Consider the following 24,303-nt stretch of genomic DNA (forward strand, 5'->3'; position numbering starts at 1 on the left):
GTGGGGGATGTGGTCTGAGATGATCTAATCCTGGCTCTGGTGCTTACTTCTGAAAATGGATCTGATTGCTAGCAAGGATTCCTTTCTCATGAGTGTGTGTGTGTGTGTGTTTGTGTGTGTGTGTGTGTGTGTCCATGTGTGCAGATTTAATCTACTGAATCTGACTTTCCATCCTAAGAATTACTGACAGTTGAGCTGCCCCAGTGGCTGGATAGCCATTGAAAGCCTCAGACTGAGAGAGAGAGAGAGAGAGAGAGACCCTAGCAGGAGTGTTTTTCAGTTACTAGAAAGCCACTTGTGACCACAGAGCAAATCATGAAGCAAGCGTCGGTCCCTACTGCTTTCTTCCCCACAAATGAAGAAAATCTAATCAGCTGTATCTGTCAGCAAAGTGGCCTTACCCTTCTGACAGCACATCTACTGAATGGCAGGCCACTAAATAAAGGAATTCTTTACGGGCCAGTCCTGACTGCGTTAGGATCAGCTCTTACCATGCCTTTCAGATGTGTACTCCAAGGAGAAGCTCAGTATCTCATTTGCTCCTGGTCCAAAGGAAACCTGGACGACCTCTGGGACTTCTGGCCTGGGAGTTAGCCATCGTCAGTAATCCCTAATGCTGTGCCTGCTGGTTCCTTTCTAGGTTTGCAGCCTGGGACTGATTACAAGATCACTGTGATACCCATAAGAGGTGGGCTGGAAGGCAAACCAATTTCCCTGAGTGGCACCACTGGTAAGGGCTCCTTTGGACATCTACCTCTCCTCATGCTGGGTTTTTTTTTTTGGCAATTTTCCTTCATCCTTAGATAAAAGTTCTGGGTCCCATGAGAAGTAGGGAAGAACAAGTTTATGGATAAACATTCCTTTTCTGGACAGATGTCCATTTGGGTGGGTGTGTGGGTGGGTGGAGGGAGGCCGACTTAGTGTGTTAGTGAAAATTTTCATGGTCACAGCAATCTCTTCTTAATGCTGGGAGTCTTGGAGGAAAAAGGTTATCTCTGATAGCTTGGCTATGATGGCTTTTAATCAGTTGATCATCCCAAGACTTTTGCTGTCATGTAACAGTGGTTCATTATTGAATATCACTTGCAAAAATTTGCTTGTTCCATACCAGTAATACCTTCAGCATGGATGGCCTGGATCTGGGTATAGATGAAAATTACAAGTATTTTGTATAGGTGGCAAAGTAGGCATGTAAGTTGGTAGTGGTTGCTATTTTCTCAGTCACCATTGTTTTTAGTCTGAGTTTCTCCCTGCCCCTGTGTGTCTTTGGCATCTTCCTTTTCTTCAGATAACTTCATATAACAATCCCTCAATGTCTTCACAGTTGTGCTGCCTCCGTCAGATTTTCTGTACATACATTAGGTCTATCCTAGTGGGTTTCACCATTTTTGCTCTCTTTAGTGCCATTTCTATCTCTGTTATAAACACATTTGGGACTATGATGTTATAATCCAAATGTGGTTACACTGTCCTCAGTTGTGAAAGTAGTTTGTTAGAGTTATATTTACAGATGTTTTCCATTTTTCTCCTATTTTCTCCTCTGTCCATTTTTTTTTTTACCTTTAATGCCCCCAAGTTTCCTTTGCTTTGTTGGATGTCTTTTCAAGTTTTCTTTAAGCTGGTTCCATCCTCCATTGCTTCTCTATGTTTTATAAGTTTATCTACCTACAATTGACTCATGTTCCTTATACCAGAAATTGACAGCAGGGAGGAAAGAGAAATGTTGTTAGAAGAAGAATGAAGACACACACTGCAGAAGTTGCCAAGGTCTTGTCTTGTTTATCCATTAACTAAAGTAACCAAAGTGTCATGGTTTAAGAGAACTGCTCTAAACATTTCATGTCAACTGAAGTTAAGTGGGAAAATATGGAAAGCAATGGGCCCCAGGCATGGAGATTGGTACAATTACCAATGCCCTCAGTTTTATCATTTGTCATTTTTCACTCCCCATGAGTTCATTCAAGGCTCTTCATAATCTGGCCCCACCGTGCCTTTCCAAATTTATCTCCCATTGTTTCTCCATATAATCAGGCTGGTCTTTTCACTGCCCCTTAGACATGACTTGTTTATTCTTGACTCTATTTTTCCTCAAGTTATTCCTCTGGCCTTTATCCCAATACTATCTATCCCACAAAGCCTTGCTCATGTTCTGTTTATTCCATGAAGCTGCTCTAACTCATAGTGATCAGAATTCCCAGGGCATTAACTCCACATTGTCTTTTGTTGTTACTTCACTTTTCAAGTCCCGTTTTTGCAATGAAACTGTAAACTCCTCAAGCCGAGGGTTCATGTCTAATTCACCTTTGTACTCCCTCTCTTGCCTAGTGAAGGGCCTAGCTTCCCTATTGCTTCCTAGTGAAGCAGGAGGGGCTTCACTAATATTTGTTCAATTGACTTTTTGTTGAATACGAAGCTGGAGGAAGCTAGATCTCAAAAGCATGGCAAAGATAATTGGATTCAAAACAAACTGGGATTACATTTTTCATCTGCACAACAAAAAAAAAAAGATGAAAATGGATTTGAGAAGAAAGCTGCAAATTCAGTAGAACCATTAATACCAATCCAATTTATTTTTCTTAATATGAAAAGTCAGTTTTCTACAAACTTTTATCACCCCCTTATCCTCAGACTAGGAAGTGAAAATGAGTTGGAATTCAAGAGTAGCACATGCGACAATGAGAGAAACTAATGGCACATTTCAGGTATTTTTCTGTTTGAATCGCTAGTTAAAGGGAAGGGTTGGATTGACAGTCGGCACTCAGCATCTGCCTGTAGAAAAATGAGACCAAGTCTCAGAACTAGGCCAGTTCTCAAGGCAGCAAGTAAAAATGCAGACCAAAATTCTGGTTCGTGAAATTTCTCCCTCAGAGACTTAGAGACAATCAGTTTTTACTAATTGATACAATTTCTATGACTTTTTCTTGAGGAGGCTGTTCACATTCATATGACTAAAATCTCCCACAAAACCACCACCAACTACTCAGAAAAAGCTGCCATTTTGAGTTCCTCAGAGCTGAAATATGATGGGAAAAAAATCAGTCCAAGACCACATTTTTTGTTTCTTTTTAAATTTTGGAATCTTTAAACATTTTCTTAGGGAGATACAATGATGTCATAGCTCTCCACTGCCAAACGAGAAGCTATAATTCTATCTTAATCTCTGATACATGCCAGAGACACCACTTTGGTTCTCACAAGCCTGCCCTGGCTCCATCATCAACTTAGATAGTTTTGACAACTCTGGCTTTGGATAGACTCTAGAATACTTCAATTAGATTATATCGGCTCAGATTCCATTTCAGTCAGATAATCCCCCTGGAGTACCTTAATTCATAGTGCCTAAAGCATGTGTCTGAGTTTTCCAATAACTTAGTATAAGGAAGGATGTGAATTAATGAATGTGAATTAATTCACTGATGTGAATTAACGAATCCCTTGTCCCAATGACTTACCTGAGTTATATCAGGCTTTCAAATCTTTGTCCTTTCTTATACTTTCATGTAGGGAAGGAGGATGATAATGACTTCGACACTAAATCTGTCCTATTCTATTTCTAACATACAAATGGACCATATTTCTTTATTTGGATGAGTCTGTGATTAGATGATATTAGTCTTTCCTCTTGGCCTTCTAGAAAGTCATCGATAAAAATGTACTCTTATCCTTGACCCCTTCCTGCTATTTAAGTAGGATACACCTTATACTAGAATCTCTCTAGTTCAGCAGAGACATGCAGTTAACCTTTGCTTCTTATTTGTGACATCTGTAGGGCAGGGATTGGCACCTTTATTCATCGACAAGGCCTAAAGAGTGTTTTTTGAAAGGGCTCTCTTTTACAATCGAAACATTTCAGAGAAGACATTATATTTTAATCCTTATTAGTTAATAGCTGAATTACTACTTAATACGTTAGGAAGGTTTAGTTCAAGTATCTTAAATCAAGGCGGAATATAGGATAGGTGTATTAGAGGTGAAATGGTGAGGCACCAAGAAGGAAGTCTTATTTAGAACCCACCTTAGCCATTTCCCATGGCCTCCTTTGATATTATGTGTTGTAGGTTGCCAAACCTTGGTTTAGGCTGAAGTAAAGGTAGAATCAGGGCAGTTAGGTGATACAGTGGATAGAGTACCAGACCTGGAATCAGGAAGACTTATCTTCATGAGTTCAAATCTGGCCTGAGACACTTAGTAGCTCTATGATTCTGGGTAAGTCACTGTGTGTACCTCAGTTTCCTCATCTGTAAAATGAGCTGGAGAAGGAAATGGCAAACCACTTTGGTATCTTTGCCAAGAAAACCCCAAATGAGTTCACAAACAGTTGGTTATGACTGAAAAAATGACTGAACTGAAATTGGTAGAATCTCATAACATATTAAAAAGGCTTATCACACCCTCAAACAAAGAATCCCCCATAGCTAATGAAGTTCTTTCACCTGGATTCAAAAATCCATTTTACAAGTACAGGATGGGGGACACACGGCTAGATGTTACTGCTAGGTAGTAGAAACAATCAAAGGGTGGGCTAGGATTTCAACATGACTCAACAGTTATATGACAACTAAATACAAAACACCCCCAACTATTATCCCAGTCTGCATTAGAGTCCAAGACTAGGGAAGTGGTGTTGAGCTGTTCTCTGCCCTGATCAGATCACAGATAAATCGCTGTGTTCAGTTCCGTGGAACATTTTAGGAAGGACGGTGATAAACTGAAGCATGTACATAAGAGGGTGTCTGTGATAGTAGAGAGAACTAGTGTGTCCATAGTGCTTTAAGGTTTGCAAAGCTCTTTACAAATATTATCTGACTTTATTCTCACAACAACCCTGGGAGGTAGGCACATTTTACAGGTAAAGAGACTGAGGCTGGGAGAACTTAAGTGATGTGCCCAGGGTCACACAGCTAGTAAATGTATGAGGTCAAATTTGAACTCAAGTCTTCCTGACTGCATTTCCAGGTTGAAGGAACTGGGACTATTTAGTACAGAGAAATGAAAACATGAATATGTGAAGGAAGGTAGAAGGAATAGGAGAAAGTGGGGCATGTTAGCAGTTTTCAATTCTCTTGAGGACTGTTACATGGAAGAGGGATTCATCTTACTTTACTTGGCCTCAGATAGCAAGAGGCAGAAAAATTCTATGTTGGTAGGTTTAGGTTCCATGTAAGAGGGCCACCTTTCATGTGACCCTTGGAGTCACAGTAGGGGCAGCAGTCCAAAATGGCACTCATGATTCTTCCTTAAGTCTATAGGAGGGCAGTGTTAATGTTTTAATTATCTAGCAAGAGAGTGTAATAGGTGAGTTGTGTTACCAGGTGGTACTCACCTTGAGCCACCTACAGGTGATGTGGTAGATAGGAAGAGATCACCCACAAGTAACGTGGGAGATAGGAACCGCACCAGTAGATATCACAGTCCCCAGCTCTTGATTGTATGAGCTAAACCTCCCCAAAGAATGCAGTATCTCCTTTGAAAAATCAGGGCACCTAGCCTGTGAAGGCCTAGAGTGCTCCCCTTACCACCACTATCCTAGAAGTTAAGTTTCAGAATTTAGCTAGGAATAAAATGGAATATTGCTCAAAACATTTAAAAATATGGAATTTATGGCTTTAGAGCCCCAAATCTAAACCTGGACAGCTAGGTGGTACAGTGGATAGAACACCGGGCCTGGAGTCAGGAAAACTCATCTCCCTGAGTTCAAATCTGACCTCAGACACTTATTAGCTGTGTGATCCTGGACAAGTCACTTAACCCTATTTGCCTCAGTTTCCTCATCTGTAAAATGAGCTGGAGAAGGAAATGGCAAACCACTCTAGTATCTTTGCCAAGAAAACCCCAAATGGGGGCACAAATAGTCAGACATACTGAAATGACTGGACAACAACACTCTAAAGTTGGACTCTCCTATCTATGGTTACAACCAGCTTCATTCACAAGACTCAGATACTCAACATCTTTTGACCACACATTATTAAACATAGGGAGAAGAAAAGAAAAAGGTTGGATTCCTAGCTGGAGCTGTCTACCTCTATCTCGCAAAACCTTCTCCTTTGTGCCCTCCCAATCCTCCAGGTGTGGCTGAAGAGTCTGAACCACATGAACCTATAGATCATGGAAAGGGGAAGATGTGTATACAGAACCCCCATGCCTGATGTTCCACCAAGGGAATGCAGGCAAAGAATGTTGAAAGAGAAAACAGTTCTTTCTCCCTGCTATGTTCATCAACCAAAAGACTTCTCAGCAATAGGCATGTGGATGACATTTCATTAGGGTGAGGACCCAGGGAATTTTACTATTGAATAGTCAACTATAAGGAACATTATTTTTCATTCAACCAACTATGATTTAACTAAGCTTGATTTTAAAAATAACCAAACAAGTTAAAAATATGTATTTTGCAAAGGGAAACTTTTAATCAAACTTTTCATCTGAAAAACAGAACAATCTTTTCATACTTACTTTCTTGGCTAAAAAAATTCCTTTTTTCAAATAGGCCCTGCTTTCCTAGCCCCGAACTTTGATATTAAAGGCCTATGTCAGAGTTTAAGGACTGGTAACCAGAGATAAATCCTTTAGAACAAAAAATGTTTAACTTTTTTGCCTTTATTGCTTACCAATAAGAGGTTGGTCTGGCTCACACCAGCCAAAGTCTCAGGGCCATGCACCACAACAAAGGGTCCAGGGGAACCAAGGGGAGAAAAAGCATCTGTTGACTCAGCTGTAATTGAGGAGTCTCTGGGTAAGAACAAGGTTTTCTGGTAGTGGGAACCTCAAAGTTATTTAATTTGCATTTCTCTAATTATTAGAATTTAGAGCATTTTTTTCATAAGGTTGTTGATAGCTTGGATTTCTTTCTTTGAAGACTGCCTTTTCGTACTTTGACCATTTATTTATTATAGAATGTGCCCAATGGGTTTTCTTTTGTCATTATGAGGATACCAATGGAGGACATGTGCTGTCCATCGATTATCCCTCATTCTTTCATTTTCTTTTTCACTCATATATTTCTTTGACAATATCCTTTATTCTCCTTCATAATTTCTTCTTTGTAATGTGCTGCTGCCTACTCAGAGCCACCATTGTCTTCTAGTGATATATTACTTTTAAATTCTTCTGGGACTGTATTGTTCCATGTCTCACATCCAGACAACACTGGTAGAATTTATTGGGATTGTAAAGGCGAGCCTTTGTTTCAAGGAGAGGTTTGGGGTCATTAAAAGAACAATCTAGCCTGCTCTGCTCCCGTTAAATTTTGGGCCCAGCTCATTATTAATTAGCCCCAATGACTATCCCCAATTGTTATTATCAGTTCAATATAATAACAAGAAATAATACAACTTAATCCTGGTAAACAATTGTGTTTTATGAATATATATGTTTTTCGTGCCACAATCAAATAAATACCTATGTGCTATGGAGAGTTTACTCTCTCTATGGAGAGTTTACTTACCATAACTAGATATTTATCTGGGGATGTCAAGTGCCAGGCATTATGGTGAAGACTCAAAGCCTATGGTAGAGAGTAACAGAGGGTACACTTTTTCAAAAACAGCCGAGCACAATTTTTCCAGCCTTACCCAGGGATAACAAACGCTTTATCCTAATTCTGCCTGGATGTGTAATGCCAAAACAATGCTGAAGACATTGTAGACCTTGTACTTCTATAGAATTACTGCTACTTCAGATTTACAATCAGGCTGAAGGAGGGTTCCGTAAGTAGGTCAGCTCCACATATGATTTAAAAAAAATCTATTGGCAACTCAGAGTATAAAGCTGTTACTGAATTCAGTTACCATAGTGGCCCAGCTGTCACAAGGCATACCAATAAATGATTAGCTGGAGGACTCGATTGAGAAAGTCAGGTTTTTCTTTCATCTGACTTTTGGTCAATGAGTTCTAACACTGAATCTCCCTGCAGGCCTTTACTAATCACAGTGCTGCCCTAGTTTGCTCTGGGGAGCTAGGGTCTGGGTTTGCATTTTTTTGCCTTTGGGTGTGATGGAGCAATTATTCTCAGGATCTATACTTTACCTCCAATGACAAGAATGAGTAAAAAGACAATTCTTGGGGGCAGCCAGCTTGCAAACTTTCATGCTGTCTTCCTTACTGCTTCCTATTTGTTGGGCGAGGAGAATGGATGACAAAAACCAAGTTGATATGACTTAGTCTATTCAGGCAGTTCTTGTGTTAGAGTTGGCCCTTGCTGGCATTTTCTATTTTTCAATGAATCATAAATAAGTTAGTGGTAGAACCATCTTGACAATTTTCTTAGAGGTCAGAATTTAAATTTTTAGCCACTGAATTACTATTCTTTGAGCTGAAGGTAGGAAACAAGTGTAAAACAAGTAGCCCAGGGTGAGGCAAGTAGCTGGGTTTCTTTAAGACATAATGAAACATAACTGAAATCTGTGGGGAAAAAGTTATCAGTTTTGTGGTGGGAACACAGGAAATACCTAGGTGGTAGCATCCCCAGTGGCTACCCCCACAACCTGAAATTATAGGTTGGGTCCTTTAGTAGACTACTTTCCCAGTTTCGAAGTACGCTTTGAGTCAGAACACATAAGCATATAGTTCATGAATCTCTATCTGTGTTTTCTTTTTGATAGTCAGATAAAGGAAACAATTAGCTCAAAGCAAAGGCATTACTGAAATGGTAGAGTAAGAAAAGTAACAACAAAACCTATCCCCATAAACCTGGGATACACTCTCCCACATGGACACACAGTCAATGGGAAGAGAAAATACCCAAAGAATTTACAAGTGGAGAAGAACACTAATAGGAACTCATGTGCCCAAGGGCAACATTCCCCTTCAGTGCTACTCCCTTCCCCCCAATGCCTTTATGTGATATCCTCAGATTGCTCCTTATGGCATGTGATATCCTCAGACTGCTCCTTATGGCATATGATACATCCTCTAGGCTTTTGGAACACAAGCCTTGGTGGAATGCATGCCTTTAATGCATGGCCATGGTTGCCATTGTTTCCAGCTATGGGCTTGGCTGAAACCTTGGTCTAAAATACTGCTATACGCTTTCAGAAAGAAATAATTTTAATTAGAGGCCTATAGTATCCTTTACTTCCACATTTATTTCTTAGTGGCCCAGCACAAGAAAAAAAAATTTTCCCCCTTGAATCCCTAATATTCCAAGATTAGCTCCTTCAATTTATGGTCACCTAATTGAAAAAGCTGAAAGATAAATTATGGATTAACGTGTTAACTCAGACCTTCTTGCCTGTGACTGTATGTTGCTTGGCATTACCATTGGCAATGTATAGATTAAGTCTAATCTTTCACTATGAGAACTTTGGGATACATCCCTTTGTAATGTCACAAGTCTTTCCTAATTTGTCTGTTACTTAAATTCATATTTTTATAAGTTGAGTTTCCTTCCAGGCAAGTCACTTAAACTCTTGGCTCTCTAGGCAATTCTTTAAGAATATAAGTTTCAGTGAAAGTGATGACGTGTTTTGGTAGAGGGAGTACCTCACCAAGGAGTTCAATATACCAGTGAAATTGCATGTCTAGACCCTGTCCCTATCTCTTGAAGAAATGGGATGTCTTCTTATATTAAAATGAAAGCTGTAAATCTAAAGGTTTTACCTACCATGTGTCTGAGCCTTTGGGTTTTTTCTTCTAGACTGATCAGAGGCAGGTCCCAGCTTAAGTCTGTGGTTTCAAATGGTAGGAGGCTATCTCTTTAATGTGTGGAGGAGATCAGAGCAGAAAGATATGGGGGAGAAGTCTGTCTAGCAATTCCTACAGCTGTTACTCATCTCTGACTTGGCCAGGAATCCCTAGCTACTCAAAGAGTATCCAGCATTTGAATCTGGAATGGAAAATTTGCTTAATCATACCCATAGCTTTTTGATATAATGCTGGGTGGTTTTAGAGTTGCTGAGCTTGCCTCTTCTGGCACTGACCTTTCTCCTTGAAGATTTTATCATGGAAATACCCTAAATTATCCACCTTTCCACATCTATTTATTGCCAGACACTTATTTCTGAGTATTGGGAAGTGGAAGTACTGCCAAGAGGAGATAGATCTTTTCAGTAGCCATCTTTAGATTAGAGAGTGGGGAGGAAAGAAGAGGGAAAAGGAGTATGTTTTCCTTTCCATTTAAATCAGCTCATATGGTATTCCCTTCTTTCTTTTCATCCCTTTCACTCTGTGCTTAGATACTAAAAACATACAGGAAGCTTCCCTATTAAGTATAGTTTCTACAGTCATTGGGGATATGATATAGATCTTGGAATGGAGTTTGAGAAAGGTAGGTTAGCACCTACATCATATGGGCGTGGTTCACTCTTCAAGACTATGCCTATTAAGAAAAGATTTGAGACTTAGAGGAAGCCTTGATCTCTCTTCTTAGCATTCTTGTTTCTGTTTCAAATGTTTCTTATTCATTTCCCCCTCCCCTCAACTTTTTTGGATTCAAGTGTCTCACCCAAAGCATTGGGTATGTGCCTACTGCCCCTTAGCACCAGTACTGAAGGTGAGAGGCACAGAAGGAGGTTACTGTGGTAGAAGCATGATCAGGGGAACCCTCTCATGTGCTTGAGTAAAACAGCTCTCATGGAGCTGTATGTGTACTCTGACCTCCTCCTTTGGTCTCTGGCCCCCTTTTGGAGAACATGTGCCTTCTCGACATGGTGCAGCAAATCCAATCAGGAGCTCCTTCCTTCCCACCCCCAATCTCCCTATCCACACACACATAGTGGAGTCTGGGGAAGAGAAACTGCTATAAGAGAATCTCTTAAACAAAGAGCTATTTCTCCTCTGTTATTCTTATAACTTGCAAGGTGGGCAACTCTTCCTAGATCTGTCACCAGGAATCTTTGACATAATCCCTTAGTCGTCGGAATTGGCCATAAGAAGTGACTGAGAGTCATCTCAGCAAGGCATGTTTTTGGTGTTCAGGAAAGGGTCAGAGAACTTTTCCTTCAGTGAAGGGTACCCCACCCTAGCAAATCAAGGGGCTCCGCTGATCATCTTTGATATGTACTATAAAAGATGTTGGAGATACCATCCTTCTGCATGTAGTTGTGGAGCCTTTACCTAGTGAAGCCACAGATTCCCTGGAAGTTCCCCAGAGGCTTCCTGGGGCTCCCTATCACAGCATGAGTAGTCACTGCAGCACATTTTTTTAGGCCGTCGGATCCCTAGAAGAGTCCCCTTTAGATAGTTCTTTAAAATTTGCAAAGAGTTCTCCATGTATTTTCTCATTTGATCCTTACAACAACCCTGTAGGTTAGGTACTATTATTATGCCCATTTTTCAGATGGAGAAACTGAGGCAGAGAGAGGGTAAGTGACTTGCCCAAGATCACATAGCTGCTAAGGCTGAGGCAAGAGTCAAGCTCAGGCCTTCCTGACTACACTGTATCCACTGTGCTACTTAGCTGCCTTTGGCACACCTATCTAGGTATGGGACAGTGCTAGGTACCTTGTGAAAGGAGTTAAACAAATGAGAGAAAGGAAAAGCATACACAGGCCTCCTGCAAGTTTTCAAATAAGGACAGAAATGACAAGACAGTGAATATTTTTGTGCTAGCCCTCCTCACCCACAGCCCCCCAAATGCCTCCAGTGCTAACTTTCCTCATTCAGATATTTTTTTTTTTGGAAGGAATTGACAGTCCCACCAATGTGGTGACTGATCGAGTGACGGAGGATACAGCTTCTGTCTCCTGGGATCCTGTCCAGGCCCTCATAGATAGGTATATAGTGCGCTACACCTCCGCCAACGGAGAGGTCAAGATGACACCTGTGGGGAAGGATAAGAGCAGCACCATTCTGACGGGCTTGAATCCAGGCATGGAATATACCGTCCATGTGTGGGCTGAGAAGGGGAGCCAAGAGAGTAAGAAAGCCAACACCAAGGCCTTAACAGGTAACAATGATAGCTGACGTATTTATGGTGACTAAGATTTGCACGGTGCTTTTATAGTCCTCATTTCACTCCATGCTTTCAATAATCCCATGAGGTACAGGCGTTTTTAGGTCCACTTTACAGATGAGGAAACAGGCCTAGAGGAGTTATTTGTCCATGGTTACACATGGCTCAAGATCTCATGTTTAGAGAACTGCATTACACTGACTCTCACAAGGAGAGAAGGAAAATAAAAACTGAGAAACTCCCTCAGGGAGAAGGGTGATCTTGCATCAGGAGACTGGTGCCCAGTTTTGACAGCTGGGGTGTCAAAATATTCAGAGAAACAAACGTGATTTCTTTTCATAATTGAATCTTGCCTTTTAGCCTCAAATAAGCTTTAGCACATATGTAGTTGTTTTTTTCCACCTCCATATTGCAGGTCACACTTAATTGGACTGTAAGTTCATGCAGCATTTTCCTAGAATTAGCTGACACTTTCTAATTTTCATTTCTGGACATGAAAGCTTGAAACATTTGGCTGACAAAAGAGTTGAAAGCTTATCTTGGTTTGCAGTGACTGGTGGGTACTATGCATATAATGTAGGCCTTTTTCAGAAAATAAGGGGATGGTTAGCATTCCAATGTGACAGAAACAAATGTACTGAATATGCCTTTAAGCTTTCATAAATCCGACCTGCTTACATCCTTCCTATAGACATTTAGTCAACTGTGAGGCCCACGGACACCATAGGACTTCACTCTGGAGCGGCAATGTAATACTTTCTCTGTTCAATCCTCCACTCTGATTGGCGCTATCCATTAATCCAGGGCAGCCTGCTTAGGGAGACCACCTATGTTTTCAAAGATAAAAAGAAATGGTCTTCTTGATGGGTGGTTGCTGAAAACAGGTTCATTTGTAGTTAATGCACTTCTTTCTGCCATCAACATAAATTGTAAGCTCAGTGTTTGAGTTTGAATAGGAATTGGCATTTAGCATGAGAAACAAGTGCCGTGTGGCTACCATCTAGGCAGAACCTACTGTGCAGAGAAGTCTTTTAATATGGGCTTGCCTAGTTCTCTCTTTTGACTGATTTGCTTCTTTTTTATACTCTAGGATTCTATCCAAGGCTCTACTCAAGTGGTTCCTCTATAAGAGGGCTTTCCTGGTGGCTTCCAATTGTTTGTGGTTCCCCTCCAAATATTTGATCACAACTATCTTCATATTGCCTGGCAATGAATAGCATACCTATTGTCCTAGTCTAAGCAAATTAATTTTGTAGAGGCTTATAACCAAATGGCTAGCTGATTTTTTTTAGCCACAGAAACTCACTAAGACTGTGTGCTAAGGCCTGGAAGGGTTACAATCTGTACTGGTGGCAGGATTACCCATGCTAGTGAAATTATGAATCATTGAATTAAAATGTCTTTGAAGTTCAAAGAACAGGCATAAAAATAGTATATAACATGAAAATAAGGAGCAGAGGAAACTGGGGATTAATTGAAACTTTTTCAGAAGACAATTTGAGGACAGAGTTCTAGCAGTTAAAATGGAATGTTGACTTTATCTAAAAGACCTACATCTGATTATAGGATATTAACTCCCACTGGAATTTCAGACCACTGGGTTAAAGGCTTAAACCACCACAACTCTTGGCATGTAATTAAAGTGAATATGTCCTGGGTTTTTCTGGAATGGTCCTTGTTTTATGAAAGAAAGTACTTCTAATGAGGTTTTGGAAAAAACCACATGTCCTGGTTTTTGTGAGGCTGTCTTTTGTCTGGCCACGTGTCCTGATTTTAGGTTGGAAAAATGCAGCATTTGCTGCATAGCAAAATGAACTTGGACATTTTTTTCCAGATAATCCTTATTTGTGTATATGCTGGCCTTTCAGGATTATAAACATTAAACTTCTCTTCCCGGATATTTATCTTAAAGAAATTGACAGCCCAACCAATCTGGTAACGGAACGTGTAACTGAGGATACAGCCACCATCTCCTGGGACCCAGTTCAGGCCGTCATAGACAGGTACCTGGTGAGCTATACTTCTGTTGATGGAGAGACTAAGGAGATGCCAGTGGAGAAAGACAAGACCACCACTCTACTGACTGGCTTGAGGCCGGGTATGGATTATACTGTCTATGTCTGGGCTGAGAAAGGGGACCAAGAGAGCAAGAAAGCCAACACCAAAGCCCCAACAGGTAACAGAAGGAAATGTACCATTACTAGCTCACATTAGGTAACACGTTTCTATCCATGATGTGTTTAAAAAATTTTTTTTTTTAAAAAGCTATGGCCAATGAGTATTATTATCCCAATTTAAAAACAAGCAAACTGAGGCTAAGAGGTGAAATAATTTGTCCAGGATCACAAAACTATTAAGTGACAAACATATTTTACACCCATGTTCTCTAAGTGCAAATTCAGTGGTATTTTTACTACTCTTGGCAGTCAATGGGAGCAGATACTCCTTGCTTGCCCCCACCATTTTCTCATTGATAGGTGGCCACCTGGTGGCCAATCTTAAGATTATTGCTGTCTGGTACCTGTGATAGCAAGTTGGAATAACTTATTATTTTAAAGTGTTAAAAGATCTGAGAGAAACAGCAAGATGGCAGCATGGGTCACAGCACTGGCCACAATGTTATGTTCAAATGGCTTCTAAATTGGTTTATATGAACGGATGACATTTTGTATTAATAATTCCTCTTTAGGAGACTAGTTAAACTTTTACTAAGATTTGCTTATTGAAACACATACCATTTCTAGGATCCTTACAAATAGAAAGTAATGATCTCCGCAAAGAAGAAGTCCGACGTGAAATCAATTAGTAAGCCAATTAATAAGCATTTATTAAGGACCTATTATGTGCCAAGCTCTGGCCTCAAACACTTACTAGCTGTGTGACCCTGAGCAAGTCACTCAACCCTGTTTGCCTCAGTTTCCTTATCTGTAAAACGAGCTGGAGAACGAAATGGAAAACCACTCCAGTATCTTTGCCAAGAAAACCCCCAAAGGGGTCACGAAGAGTTAGACATGACTGAAAAATGTGCCATGCATCGTGCCAGGGTCAGGGAATACAAATACAGTGAATGGAATCATCCCTCTTCTCAAGGAGCTTACGTTCTGATGGTGGAGATATTAAACGCGTATGAGCAAATGCATAATAAATATGAAGAGAATAAATACGAATGAATATGAGGTAGTTAAATATAAGGTAGTTCGGGAGGGAGAACAGTAGCAGTTGATTGAGGGGGGCGGTCAAGAAAAGCTTCTTGTAGAAGGTGGTGCTGTTCGCCTCGGCATTCTCATCTATTAAACGGGGATGATAATAGCACCCACTTCCCGAGGTGGTTGTGCGGAACAAATGAACTAATAATTGTAAAGCACGGTGTTTGGCACACGGCAAGCGCCATATAAATATTAGCTGTCATTATTATCTTGAAGAGAGAGAGGAATTCCATGAGGTAGAGGTAAGAAGGGAGTATATTTCAGACACAGAGACAGGGGAATCACATATGGTATATACGGCTGGATTGCAGGATGTGGGAGGGGGAATAGTGTCCAGAGAGACCTGAATGCAGAGGTTGGGGCTAGGTTGTGATGGTCTTTAAGTAAGAAATATGTGCCCTGGATGGTATGGGAGAGATCAATTAAAAAATTTTTTTTATTTGTTTTTTTTTGGAGGGGGGGAAGGCAGGGCAATTGGGGTTAAGCGACTTACCCAAGGTCACACAGCTAGTAAGTGTGCCAAGTGTCTGAGGCCAGATTTGAACTCAGGTCCTCCCGACTCCAGGGCTGGTGCTCCACTCACTGTGCCACCTAGCTGCCCCTGGGAGAGATCCGTTTAACCAGTGGTTTTGCTGGTTGGAAAGGTTACTCTGGAGAAGCTGTTCTGCCCATGTTTTGGGGAGCTGTAAATCCAGGAAGTACGCTTCTGTTCCTTAGCTCCCTTTCCCCACTCTCAGGCCATGAAAGCAATAACATCACTGACTGAAGAGCGCTTTGTTGATAAGCTCCCTTCCAGCTCTCACGTCCTGTGATTCTTAAGTCCTGTATTTCTGGAAGCTTGCCATCTCTACCCCACGCTCATAAGGATGGATTGGTGGCAGCGGCTAATTTGGTGCCAACGCTTAGCCTTCTCTAAATATTCTTTTTAAAGAAATTGATGACCCCAAGAACCTGATAACTGATCGAGTGACAGAGGACACAGCCACTATATCCTGGGACCCAGTCCAGGCCAACATAGACAAGTACGTGGTGCGTTACACCTCAGCTGATGGAGAGACCAAGGAGGTGCCAGTGGGGAAAGACAAGACCACCACCATCCTGACGGGCCTGAGGCCAGGCATGGAGTACACTGTTCATGTCTGGGCTGTGAAGGGAGACCGGGAGAGCAAGAAAGCCAACACCAAAGCCCCAACAGGTAACCAAAACATCATTACAAATAACGGTTCACTTGTTATATTCGCTTCATAGTTCAGAGTGTTTTCTTGATAACAATCCTGTGAGGCAGGCATGCAGGTATTATTATCCTTGTTTTATAGGAGAGGCAATTAAGGCACACAGTGATTAAATAATTTTCTAAGGACCAAATTCTACTAAGTAGCAATCTAATGATTTCTATTATAGTTTTGGCACGATGGGTGAAGCCCTGCACCTTGACTCAGGAAGACCCATGTTCCAATCTAGCCTTGGACACTGACTAGCTGTGTAATCCCGAGCAAGTCACTTAACCTCTGTTTCCTCGGTTTCCTCATCTGTAAAATGTTGATCATAACACCTACCTCCCAGGGTTGTTGTGGGGGATAGAATGAGATAATATTCACAAAGTGCTTTGCAAACTTTAAAGCACCATATAAATACAGCTATTCTTATTATTTTATTATCATTGTTCTTATTAACTCATGTCCTCTGGCTCCAAATTCAGCACTATTCTATGACGCCGAGAGAGAAGACATAAACTGGATTTCTTATTCAGAAATACCTAGCTGATGTTAAATTAATTGTAAGGTTGTTACTGTCTTAGAAGACTTACCAATGGGATGGTCATGTGGTGTAGGGTAGGAAGGATGGTGCTGGACCTAAAACCTGTTAGAACAAGGGATCAGATCAGATCACTCTTTCTCCCACTGAGGGGGTCCAGTTCTAGACTCACAGGGACTATATTCACTATGGAGGAAGGCTAGATTCTAAAGGGAGGCTCTTTTGGCCCCCAGTTCTTTATGCCACTACCCAGAGCCCCAGGGAAAAATCATCTAAAGCTTATATAGGACTCATATCTAGGGTTCGTCTCAAGGGGATAATTAGGGTTCCTTCTAGAAAGATACTCGATGTACTACTTACATATCAGGTATAGGACAGCTATTTATTCCTCTTACCCCAAGAGAAGTATGTAATACACGGAAGATTCCAAAGTATGCATTGACAAAGACTTAAAATGAAACTATTAATATACTTGCCTGGAGATTGGTACTTAAAACACCAAAACAGGAAAGATTTTGAGGGACCCTCCTACCATTGTCAAGTTTCCCCTGGAGCCTACATTTTGATGAAATGCCTAACCCAGCCAAACTCACTCCTTCACTTCTTTCCTGGCTCTGCTCCTGACTTTCAGGACTTCTTCCCTACCCTGCCCCCTTTTAATCCCCTTTTGTATGTTGTCATCCCCCATTAGAATGTAGACTCTTTGAGGGCAGGGACTGTGTTCCTTTTTTTTCCTTCTATTATGCTTGGTACTATGGCTGGCACATAGTAGACGCTTAATGAATGCTTGCCAACAAGCCAAGGACAGTCATTTCATTCCCACTTTGTCTCTGTACTGAGCTACTTCCTCAAGGTCCACATTTCTAGTGAGACAGGGCTCCTCCCCTTGGCTGTGGTCACCTCTTCAGAGAGAAGTGTCAAAGCTGTAAGAAGCACCTCCTGCTGCAGTTCACTTGGACTTCTTAATGACTTCAGACCCCTTAGTCCACAAGGAAGCCCCCAGGCCTGGGAATGTCCATTTCAGGATTGCCATTTGGGTATCTGTGCTCAGAGAAACAAAACCAGAATGCGTTAGAGACAGCTAGAAGGTCTCAGGCTCACCTAGGCAGCTCATGTTCTTGTTGCTATGCATGTGCACCTACTAACACTGCCAGCTATGGGGAAGGGTGGCAAAATTCCTCCCCCTCTTCCTCTTCTTTCTCTTCCCTTCCCTGCCCTAATCAGCAGAGGAAGAGCTCTCAGAATTCCTAGCCATACCTTGGTGAGGGAGGAAGAAGAGGGTGAAAGTGGATGTTTCCTCTTCTTTTAAATTGTACCAAGTGGGCGAATCTTGCTGCTCAGTGGCCAGTCCAGGGGGAGGCACATAGGGACCGGTCAGAAATCCCCGGTTTTGAATTTTCTTTAGCATGGCGTCTGACCATCAGAAGGACCAGTGAGCATGCTCCATATGCACTAGACTGGGAGGTCAGTGGTACTCCTCTGATTCCCCCCATTATTACAGGTATATTGGAAAAAATGCTAGATTTAGAGTCAGACAGTTGTTCAGTTCTATTCTGCTAATTACTACCCGTATCACCCTGGGCAAGTTATTTAACATCTTAGCACCTCAATTTCCTCCAATGCAAAATGAGAAATTAGTAATAGAGGTTCCACAAGGTGCCACTGAACCCTAAGTCATATCATGCCATGATTCCGGTATATGGTGTCAAGGTAACGTGGCCTGAAAGTGGAATAAATTGTGTGTATGTATATGTGTGTGGGGGGGGAGGGAGAAAGAGAGAGACAGAGAGAGACACACACACACACACAGAGAAAGAGAGAGAGAGAGAGAGAGAGAGAGAGAGAGAGAGAGAGAGAGAGAGAGATTTCATATTGACAGTGGAGCTTTAAGGAACTTGTCCAATTTTTCCTAGAGTCCAGGTACTGAACTACTTGTAATCCAATTTCCTGGAGTCTTACTAAAAGATCCACTGGCTCTTCAGAAAAGAAGCCCTAAGTGAAATAATAAATGAATGACTTGGAGATCCTACTGAAAGTCAGTCTATTCAGTGCTTTTGTTTGGTGGCTTCCAATGCTGCTCCAAAGAGAGATCCAGTTCTCCCAACTCTGAGAAATTGCAAGTTCAGAAATGGCCCAAAGGAACAGACTTATAGTAATAGACCATAAGGAATAGGAACTAGGTACTTCCAGTCCTGTGGAATCTTGCAGGTGGCTATGAGGAGGATAGCTTTGTTATTATGGCGGGGGGGCCTGATGATGGTTCTGGAAACTCTCCACCTCCACCTATTCTGGTAAAAATGGATTGGGACCATAGTCAACTTGGTGCCAACACGTAGCCTTCTCCAAACTTTCTTCTTGAAGAAATTGATGACCCCAAGAACCTGCTAACTGATCAGGTGACAGAGGACACAGCCACTATATCCTGGGACCCAGTCCAGGCCAACATAGACAGGTACATGGTGCGCTACACCTCAGCTGATGGAGAGACCAAGGAGATGCCAGTCAGGAAGGACAAGACCACCACCATCCTGACGGGCCTGAGGCCAGGCATGGAGTACACTGTTCATGTCTGGGCTGTGAAGGGAGACCGGGAGAGCAAGAAAGCCAACACCAAAGCCCCAACAGGTAAGAGTTCTCATCTTTTTGTTGACTTGATGGTTCACAGAGGGCTTCCTGAACAACAGTCCTGTCAGGCAGGTAATGCAAACATGATGATCTCTGTTTTATAGAAGGTGCAGCTGAGGAGTAGGGGGTAAGCCATATTCCAGGAAGCATCAAATCAAGCCTCAAATTCAGGTTCTTTAACTTCACATCTAGTGGTCTCTCCGTCGGGCTGCCAAGGGAGAGAAGAGAAATTTGTCGTTGTTGTTGTTTGTGGGTTTATTTGTGATATACCTGGGCATTGTTCTATCATGAAACCAATTTAAAATTGCTCTGTAGCTGTTAGTAATTAACCTTAATTCTTGGTTCTTTTTGAGATTTGGCATTCTATTCTTTCTTCAGAAGTCATCTTTTCATGTATAGGGTAAGACTAGACTAAAATACCAACTTGACTGAACTTTAGGGGTCATCTAGTCTAGTTCCGTCTAGAGAAACTGGGACTCAGAGAAGGTCAGTGATTGCCCAGTGTCAAACGTGGTAAGTACCAGACCTGGATTCCAACTCAAGCTCTTTGACTGCAAATTCAGTGTTCCTCTCTATTTTTGACTTCATTTAGAAGCTGAATATAATGGAAAATGTACTGGATATGGAGCCAGAATTTAGGTTGTGAACTTCTTGAGAGCAGGGATAATCTTATGCCTTTCTTTATGCCCAGTGCCTGTCACATAGTAGGTGCATGATAAATGTATGTGGTCTGACGGACTGAGAGAAGGCCTGAGTTCTAGTCTGGGCTCTGCTGCTCTGTGGGAGTAATGTCACCCCTCCCAGCCTCCATGTACTATTTCATAGAACAGGACGACTGTATTAGTTTACCTCCGAAGTCCTTTCTCAACTCTCAAAGTTTACTCCTTTCTCTACTTTCATAAACAATTTAAGTTTTCCCAGTCAGGCTGTCTATACTCCCTCTTCCAATTAAGAACTGCTTTGAGAGATGATGTGATGGAGCTTACAAAGAGCTGCTCTCAGAATCAGGAAATCAAGGCAACAAGCATTTACTAAGCATCTACGCATGCACCAGGCACTGGGATTAGTGCTGATGATATAAAAAAAGACGAAAAACAGTAATTGGCTTAAAGAAGTTCATACTTTAATTGGGGAAGGGGGGGCAACATACAAACAACTATGCACAAATAAGATATACTGTATGCAGAAACATTGGAGATCATTTCAGAGGGAAGACTCTACCATTGAAGAGGACCAGGAAAGACTTCTTGCAGAAAATGGGATTTTGGGAGACCGAGGTGAAGAGGGAGGCAATTCTGGGTATGGAGGTGGCGACTAAATAATCAGAGTTCAGAGGTGGAATGTCATGTGTGAGTGATAGCAAGGAGGCCAAAGCTGCTGGATCATGGAATAAGACACAGGAAGACTGCAGCAGTTGAAGAGGCCAGGCCAAGAAGGTCTTTAAATATTAAACAGAAGATTTTATATTTGTTCCCAGAGGTGATAGGGAGGCATTGGAGTTTATTGCATAGCAGAGTGAAGGAGACTTGCCTCTGACGCATCTTTTATAGGAAGCCTTTCTCAACCCATCTTAATTCTAGTGCCTTCCCATGGTTAGTTATTTCATATTTATCCTGTCTGTAGCTTGTTTGTAGATATTTGTTTACATGTTATATCCCCCATTAGATTGTGAGTTCCTTGGGGGCAGGGACTGTCTTTTGCCTCTTTTTGTATCACCAGTGTTTAACACAGTGCCAGGCACATAATAGGAGCCTAATGAATGTTGATTGAGTACATATGCTGAGAGACCCTGGGTAAATCATTTAACTTCTTATTGCTTCAGGCAAATCTCTGGGACTATAAGTTGCGGCATAGATGGTGACCTACCTTAGTAGAGGAAATTTCCTTACCAGCAGCTTCTTATATCAATAAAATTCAAAGGTCTGTTTTTTGAAAAATTGCTTTATTAATTAAAAAATGTTTTTTATTATTTTATTTAAAATATTTATTTATATATTTTATTCTAAAATTATGGCATCATATTAAGGTCAGCTCTGACAGGAAGGTAGATCGGTCAAAGTCAAAGAGTGCACTTAGGCAAAGGTGCCACTTTTACAAGCTTTTCAAATGATTCTTCCTTATCGGGGTTCAGAAGAGACACACCAGTCAGTGGCAGGTTTGCAAGCTGATGTCAATCAGGAGCATCAAAATCCTTATTCAGGAGGAATTGGAAACATACCAGCAGCTTCTTATATCAATGAAATTCACAGGTCTGGTTTTTTTTTAATTGCTTTATTAGTTAAAGAATTCTTTTTTACTATTTTATTTAAATATTTTATTTTAAAATTATGGCATCATATAAAGGTCGGGTTTGACAGGAGGGTAGATCAGTCAAAGTCAAAGAGTAATTTAGGCAAAGGTGCCACTTTTCGGGGTTCAGAAGAGACACACCAGTCAGGGTCAGGTTTGCAGGCTGATGTCAGTCTGGACCATCAAAGTTCTCATTCAGGAGGAATTGGAAATCTCTGTGTAACAGGGTAATTGGGAGATCTATTGCACCAGAGCGCTTCTCATTGAGCTGACCATATGACCTACCCCCTTAGTGGAGTATGTGCTCTGGTCCCTTGCTAAACCTAGCTGAGGCAACGAGGAGATACAATGGACAGAGTACTCGACCTGGAGTCAAAAAGATCTGAGTTCAAATCCAAGCTCAGACATTTACTCACTTTGTGACCCTGGGCAAGTCACTTAAGCGCTGCCTGCCTCAGTTTCCTCAACTGCAGAATGGATAGGATAGTAATAGCACCTACCTCTCAGGCTTATTTTGAAGGTAAAAAGAGATAAAATTTGAAAGACACTTTATAAACCTTAAAATGCTATGTAAATATTAGTCATTTAGTAGTGTATTCCAAAAGTATCTCAGTTGGTTGGCAGATATTCCTGTGACTTAGAGGAAAGTTGTAACGCGGTAATGGAGCTGACCACGTATGCTGGCCTCTTGTTGAGGGTCACAGGTTTGCTTTTTTGGGATGACGAAGCAATTTCTTAGTGGAGCTCCTGACCATAGGTTATGCTAGAGAGGATTATGGTAAATGGCTAATAAGTTGGTCATTCTATAGATTCTTGGGTCAGAAGAGAGCCAGCTTTTAGCCTCTATTCTAGGTGGGCCTCTTTGTTGGTTTACATGTTGCACATATGGAATGTTCTGATCAAAGCATGACATACCAAATCATTCCTGCTCAGCAATAATGTGTTACCTTACTGTTCATTTATCTGCATTTAGTAGATATCATTTGTAAAGGTAGTTGAAGTAACTGCATTAACCATACCATAGTCTACTGCAGTGACCCTCTGGAGATATAACCTAAGTAACTTCCCTGGTAATAAAAGGAGAATTAGAAAGACTCATCAATCCTTTACCAGCACAAAGGCAAAATGCAGCATCAATAGATGTGTTTCTCTAATTGAAAAACTTATTGGGAGCCTAGGTGGGAGTCAATGCTTGGGGAGACTAGAGCTTATTCTGTCATATGGAGAAAGAATTATAATTTGAGAAATTACTATACCTATTTCTCTCCTTTGCATCCAGAAATGTTCTAGTAATGCACATTCCCAGGAAGGGAGAAATCTTTTATTCTTCATGCCTTAATTCATTCCTTGGGTCTTGGCTGATTTTTAGAAATTATGATCTACAGTGCCTTTAAGCATAATATTGTATAGTTTCCCTGTTTGTTTCTTGACTGTGTCTGTTTTTACTGTTGTCTGTCTAAATTCATGATTGCTACTCCTGCTGTTTTGGATCCAGTAAAGTCATAATAAATTCTACTCCAACCCATCATTATAACAGTAAGAATCTTTTATGTTTTAAGCATGTTTTCTTGCATATAGTAAGTTATTAGACTTTGGTTTCTAATTCATCCTGCCACCCTCCTCCTTATTTTATGGATAGATTTATCCTATTAACGTTCATAGTTGTGATTAAGTTTATTTTCTCTCTATCAAATGCTGCTATAACATTTTTTTGTTCTCCCTGCTCCCCTCCAGCCCATTTAAAAGAAAGAAATCTGTATTTTGAGCTTTTGTTGTTGTTTAGTCACATCCAACTCTTCAAAACCTCATTTGGGATTTTCTTGGCAAAGATACTGGAGTAGTTTGCTTGTTCCTTCTCCAGCTCATTTTACAGATGAGGAAACTGAGGCAAACAGGGTAAAGTGACTTGCCCAGGATCACACACCTAGTGTTTGAGGTCACATCTGAACTCAGGAAGATGAGTCTTCTTGACTCCAGGCTCAGCACTCTATCCACTGCACCATTTAGCTGCGCAAGGTACACAAATTCTGTATTGCTTGGAATAATCTGATCATAGGCTTCTCTCTTTACTCTCCCTTCTTGGCCTAGGCTTCAATCACAATTTTTTTCCTTTTATTTTATAATCTTCCCTTTTCAGTAGCAACCTCCTTGATCACACTCTCTGACTCATATACCTTTGTTCCCTCTTATTTCATCCTAATTCCCTGCTTATTTTATTCTACTTCTGTCACTATAATTGATACATTAAAAAAAATTACCTTCCCTTTCCTAGTCCAGATAAGGTAACACGTAACTTTCACAAAATCTCCTGCTACTCTCTGATTCCTTCTGACCTTTTGTTTTCTTCTTGGAATTTTAAACTGCTCCCCTTCCTTTTTTTTTCTTTCCGGAATGTTGGACCCATTCACAGCTCCCCTTTCAGGACATTAATGTGCCTGTTTACCCTCAACCCCTCCAACAATTGTCATTTTTCTTTTTGATCATCTGATGGGTGTGAGGTAGAAATTCAGAGTTGCTTTAATTTGCATTTTTCTA

The 24,303-nt window shown here is 41.1% G+C and overlaps 1 protein-coding gene across 1 annotated transcript in view; it reads left to right on the forward strand.

Annotated features, from left to right (window-relative positions):
• The window catches only part of TNN (tenascin N), a 73,538-nt gene that overhangs the window by 13,715 nt on the left and 35,520 nt on the right, over nucleotides 1-24,303 (forward strand). The window contains exons 5-9 of the mRNA XM_036753168.1: nucleotides 641-730; nucleotides 11,624-11,887; nucleotides 13,806-14,069; nucleotides 16,031-16,294; nucleotides 19,216-19,479. Coding sequence (XP_036609063.1) covers nucleotides 641-730; nucleotides 11,624-11,887; nucleotides 13,806-14,069; nucleotides 16,031-16,294; nucleotides 19,216-19,479 — 1,146 coding nt within the window. The remainder of the gene's footprint in view (nucleotides 1-640; nucleotides 731-11,623; nucleotides 11,888-13,805; nucleotides 14,070-16,030; nucleotides 16,295-19,215; nucleotides 19,480-24,303) is intronic.

This window comes from Trichosurus vulpecula, chromosome 4, assembly GCF_011100635.1.
Source record: "Trichosurus vulpecula isolate mTriVul1 chromosome 4, mTriVul1.pri, whole genome shotgun sequence".
In the NCBI taxonomy this organism is placed as follows: Eukaryota; Metazoa; Chordata; class Mammalia; order Diprotodontia; family Phalangeridae; genus Trichosurus; species Trichosurus vulpecula.